The following is a 6,000-nucleotide window of genomic DNA, read 5'->3' on the forward strand; positions in this document are numbered from 1 at the left end:
CGCCGCTCATCAAAGGCGGGTGAGGCGCCCCGCTCTGTGCTCGGCCCTTTGGCCCGGCGATAAGCACATTCATTGTCGCGCGTATTTGTTTGCCCCGCGCAGCTTTTCGGCACACTTTTGCAAAATGCCCTTTTGTTGAACACAGATGACATATCGCTTCCCGGGCCGGGCACGCCGACCGGGGATGTTGTCGATTCCCGCAGAAATAGCACGTCGCGTTTCGTCCGGGCTTTGGACCCGCAGCTGCAGCTGCCGCCAAGTCGGAATCAGGGTCCTCCTCGGGAGAAGCCAGGGGGTTCCGGCAGGGATGCCGTGTCGGCTTCCGTGTCGTCGGCGGTAGCCCTCTCCGGCCGGGCTTGACAAGAAATCCCCGCAGAGACGCGCGTGTGATCGTAAGCGTCAGATTGTTCACGAGCTGTAGTGTAGACGTGAGCCAGCCGTAAAGCCTCCGTGAACGTCAAGTCCTCAACCTCAAGAAGCCTCTGTCTAATGGTAGAAGACCCGATTCCTGAGACAAAAGAATCGCGTACAAGGTCGTCCTGTACTTGCTCGTGTGTCCGTACCTCCTGGGCACTCTCAGTGAGCAGACGTCGCAGCTCTTGTGCGTAGTGGTCTAGCGACTCTGTGGGCTGTTGAGTCCGCTTTGCGAGCAGATGCCGGGAATAGACCACGCTTCGCTTCTTAATGTAAATCCGTCACCGCAGCATTGAACGTCGTACACTGCTCGATTCCCCTGTAGACAGTATGGTGTACTTTAGTCTGCAGTACCTGTAATTTTGTTTCATCAGTGACATCGGTGCCCTGGGCTTTGAACTGATTGTCCAGGGACTTTAGCCAATGCGTCAGCTCCGAGGCCGAATCCGTTGCTTGTGGGTCGGCGGCAAATTGCGGCACCTGGATCATCTTGTGTCCCGCCATGTCCGCCTCGTGTCCTCGAGTGGATGGTAGACTGATTGTTATTAAGTGTTGTGAAAATCAACCAAGTCCACAACTTTGTCCCACAGGTAGGTTTAATAACAATCAGATCTCTGGCATCATCCTGTAAAATACAATCATGCAATATATATCAGGATCTTGGCATCATATAGGAAGGATTGATAATATTAGTCAAAGCAAGCAAGCCTAGAATATGAAAGGGTACGTACCATCCGAGTCTACATTTCATCGAATAATGTCGCAGGAGTGGCCCGAAGTCGCGGACGTCCGAGGTCTTATAGACGCCTCTCAGTGGTTTAAGCGAGCATCACACCTGGGTTCAACTTTGATACATTTTCACGACAATACTTACATTAGTTGCTAACTTGTAACTGGTATCCCCACCCAGGTCATACTGTCCTCTTCAACTAAAGTATCAAACAAGCCCAGCTACGTCGCTGTTAGACGATCGGTCTTGTTTTTTAATGTGCCTGTAATTGCATTTTTTGGTATTAAATCTTACGAGACCACACCCCAGGCTCTCGCACCTTCTTGCCATGTGGTGATCATAATAACAACAAGAACGCCTCTCAGTAGAGCGCATACTCCCACCGTGGGTTTAGTTGGAATAATAAGTTTTGTTTAACATCCCCTCTCCCCGAAACAATAAATGAAAAAGAAAGTAAAAAGTAGAAAAAAACAGTAGAAAGTAAAAAGAAAGTAACTGTCAGAGAATTAATTTTGTTATATCTCGGAATTGGAGGAGAAAAACATCATTTAAGAATAAGAATAAAAGCTTTAATGCAGTAAAACAGAAAAAATCTTTCCCAAAAAAATTCCCCCAAAAAATTCCTGGATCCGGAATAATATCCTGAGCTTCACCAAAAACTAATCAATTCTTCCTTATCCCAAGGGCAATCATCCCACCAACTTTCATCCAAATCCGTTCAGAACTTTTCCAGATATCTTGTTCACGAACACACACACACACACACACACACACACACACACACACACACACACACACACGATCGAATGCATTACTCCCTGGTGGGAGTAACTAAGTTTGGTGAATTTGTGCACAACGGTTTAGGAGGAAATAGCATGACGACGGACAGACAGACAGACAGACGGAGCGGATTACAATATTCCCCCAATTTGTAAAAAGCCATGGAGATAAAAAAGAATTTGTTTTTAACTATTTGGCCTATTTTAACAAAACGTCCTCGCAAAGGCAATTTATTTCATTATCACCAGAATTACAAATGCCGCACTTTGATCAAAATGCAATATCCGGTGTGCAGACAAGGGCGAATCAAAGCACAGAGCACATACCCTGACCACGGGTGGTGTCTGTAAAAGTTCACCAGCAATGGAATGCCGTTGTAAAGAATTGAGCCGTTTACGAAAGGCTGAAAAAGGAGTGATGGCAGTGGCAGGTGAAGCTTTTACTGAAGGCGATGCTGTGGCTTCATTTGTCAGTCTGCAGAAGGGGAAGAATCATACAGGAGAATGGAAGATAGATGGTAAGTGGACACATGGAGGAGTTTCATTGGAAGACCATTACAGAAGCTGAAATCGTTAAGCTGAATGATGAAATGTATAGAGGCACCGCACTTACTTCTGGTTGAGGATACAACTTTGCCGAAGGGGTGTGTCAAGAAAGTCTCCCAAAGTCTTGCTGCACACAATGCTGTCGTTTTTCTCCCTGTTTAATGAAGACTGACATCAATGTTCTGCATACATATATATATATATACAGTGCATTCAGAAAGTATTCAGACCCCTTCACTTTTTTCACATTTTATGTTGCAGCCTGGTGCTGAAATCGTTTAAATTCATTTTTTCCCTCATCAATCTACATACAGTCAATACCCCAATACCCCATAATAGTGGAGTGGCTTATGGAAATGATCGTGACACGCTGGCCCAAAGCACTAAATTTGGCACAGTTATACTTTAGGACCATACAAAACTTTTGAGAGGGGGCTGCCCGATTTTCGAGGCCCAGGTCAAGGTCAGGTCAAGGTCAAAGGTCAAATTAGGTGTTTGTCACGTTTTTGCCATATCCAGCTCATAGCTGTCATAGAAACATTATCTCAGTGTCTAAATAATCATTTTTAAGGACAAGGAATCCATTTGTATTATGGAAAATATCCTCAAATGCTGCCATATTGTATTTCAAGGTCAGGTGAAGGTCAAAGGTCAAATTATGTGTTGGTCATTTTTGCATCGGTGTTTTTGACGTACATCGATACGCTGAGGGAGGATACTGGATTGGCCAGTACAGAGGAGGTCGCGGCCTGCATGACTTATGCTTCACAATTTCCGCGACAGAGACACAGTCCTGTGCATGGCAGTCCTGCGTTCCTGCACGTGCAATTCTTTGAACAAGTGGGTGTCGCCTTACATCCGCACTTGAGTAGTTCTCTACAACTAAGAGCAGCAGCTGACAGGGTTGTCCAGGTTGGACGCCACCCGGTATCTGCTTTGGTCCACCCAAAGCCATCTGGATTTGGTGCAGCTAGGATGGGCTTCAGACTCTCTCTCCAAATGCTGGCTTGGTACAGGCATCGATTTACATGCTGGAGCAGTGCGTTCTGAGTTGGAGGAAGCTTCTCCATCATCTTCACTCTCCTTGGGAATAGCTCCTGTCGAAGGTCATTCACATTGACATGTGGGGTTGTGTTGTCGTACATGATACAGGTAAACCGCTCGATCACATTGAATGCTGGAGATGTAATCACCTGTGGAACAAACGCAGTCAGGGACGTAATGGTGAATTCTTCTGTGGCTGTCGGGTAAGCTTTCCATGCCTTCCAAGCTGACTTTTTGCCTTTACCACTGAATTGGGATGTTACATCAGAGCCAGAGAATGCATGGAAAAACGGCAGAGCACGAGCTTTGTCTTCCCCAAGTTCCTGGCAGATTGAGTTGACATGGTAATAGCGGAAGTGTTTACCAGTACCAAAGCCAACCCATAGTTGCATACCTGGATGGTGCTGCACAAGATCATGAAACACTCCCACCAGAATCACAATCACGTCTGTGTCTACGGTTCTGATGAGAACAGTAGTCGCCCCTTCCCTTAGGGCATCGTTTACATGAAGACATATTCTACTGTCTGCTTCTTCGTGATCACTCTCTCCCATTGTGATGTTAGCCTGATTCGATTGGACTCGTGGACCAGATGTAATGTAAACCTGTTTGGTAAGCGGATAGTCGTGTTTGACTACGTCCTCCGTCAGCAGTGCGAAAAGCTCCTCCTTGTTGGTAGGACCCTGTAGAAAGCCAGCGAAGTTACTTGGTAACTTCGTATTGCGGGATACCTTTCTACGTAATCCTTTCCCTAGTTTCTCTCGAGTTGTGGCTTTGAGGCTGTCGGGTCGGTAAGTGTCCCAAACGATGTCCATCCTGGAACAGCCTTGAAGTTGCCTTTCTATCCAGGGGATGAAGATATTGTCACTGCATTCGCCGAACGTAGAAGTGTTTTCTTGTGGCAGGGCATGTACAATGGCAGCACCATCAACCACTTTGGCATCAAAATAAGTGGGTGTTTCTGGCTGGACACTTGCTTGCATCAATGCAATGCAATAGCTCTGATTTATTGCTTGGTAGTCGGAGTCTCCCATGCAAAGACAGTGCTGGCGGCCACGGGTGGTTTTCATGTTTAAAGAACACCTCCAGTTTGGTATTACGGACTTGGGCAGCGACGAACAGCTGACTGAACAGATTGCAGTCACTCTTTATTTCCTCGAATTGCTTTTTCGCTTTTGATTTCATGGTAGTGGAATGTGGACGTTTAAATAGAGGAAGTTGGTTTTTCTTGATGGCCACGTAAATTGATTCATGTCTTTCAACCAGCACTGCCTTGACGTACTTGGAATGGTGCCACTTTGCATGGTTGTTGAGCAAGTCATTTGCATTAACATGATCTGGAAAACATATGTCAACAGGCATTGAATGTAGTTCTCTGAAAGAGTCGACATTTCGGATAAAGGCCTCATATGATTGTAGACCTTTACCATCTTGTCTGGTCGCAGGACATTTTAATGTGCTGTCATCCTTTCCACATATGATACAGTTTGCCCAGTCCATGTTGTCTCTTAGTCTTCAAATATCTCCCTTGTTTGTCGATCGCTGCCTCACTGTTATTGTAGTTCAGTCACGCTGTTATCTTCCTCCTGAAATAAAAAAAACGAACATTAATATTGAGCCACCACCAACAAAATAAATCAAACGTATCAGCAGTTCTATGCACAGAACCTCCGGTCACCCCTACTGAAAGCCAAAGAAAACATTGATTTTTGTAGGTCGGCCATCTTCTAATCCTATATCAAATTTTTGTGAATGAATATGGATTAATTCCACTGATTGTCATCCTTTCCACATATGATACAGTTTGCCCAGTTGATTTTAGCGATTTTAGCCCTCTCGTCGGGGATGTTAGCCCCCCCCGGCCGGGGACAGCCTGGCGCCGCCACTGCCTATTTGGCCATCACCTGGTGGAACTTCCCATAATAGTAATGGATTCATTGACTAAATATGTTGGTTATGTGACTAAGACCAAGTTTTTTAGGTTATATATAAGCTGGATATTGCAAAACATGACAGAGACATAATTTGACCTTTGACCTTGACCTGGGCCTCTAAAATTGGGCAGCCCCCTCTCAAAAGTTTTGTATGGTTCTAAAGTAGAACTGTGCCAAATTTGGTCCTTTGGGCCAGTGTGTCACGATATCACTTAAATTTGGACTTTAGCCACTCCACTATAATGACAAAGAGAAAACAGGATTTTAAAAAGTTTTGCAAATTTATTAAAAAGAAAAAACTAAAACATCACATTTACATAAGTATTCAGACCCTTTGCTATGACACTTGAAATTTAGCTCAGGTGCTCCCATTTCTGTTGATCATCTTTGAGATGTTTCTACACCTTGAATGTAGTCCACCTGTGGTAAATTCAATTGATTGGACATGATTTGGAAAGGCACACACCTGTAAGGTCTCACAGCTGACAATGCATATCAGAGCAAAAACCAAGCCATGAGGTCGAAGGAACTGCCTGCAGAGCTCAGAGACAGG

The 6,000-nt window shown here is 45.1% G+C and overlaps 1 protein-coding gene across 1 annotated transcript in view; it reads right to left on the reverse strand.

The window, feature by feature from the left end:
* The window catches only part of AHCTF1 (AT-hook containing transcription factor 1), a 111,782-nt gene that overhangs the window by 45,017 nt on the left and 60,765 nt on the right, over positions 1 to 6,000 (reverse strand). Inside the window, exons 26-27 of the mRNA XM_078786737.1 lie at positions 2,537 to 2,623; positions 2,251 to 2,398 (exon numbers count right to left, since the gene is read on the reverse strand). Coding sequence (XP_078642863.1) covers positions 2,251 to 2,398; positions 2,537 to 2,623 — 235 coding nt within the window. The remainder of the gene's footprint in view (positions 1 to 2,250; positions 2,399 to 2,536; positions 2,624 to 6,000) is intronic.

Source organism: Myxine glutinosa, chromosome 11, assembly GCF_964187855.1.
Source record: "Myxine glutinosa chromosome 11, kmMyxGlut1.1, whole genome shotgun sequence".
NCBI classification, from domain to species: domain Eukaryota; kingdom Metazoa; phylum Chordata; class Myxini; order Myxiniformes; family Myxinidae; genus Myxine; species Myxine glutinosa.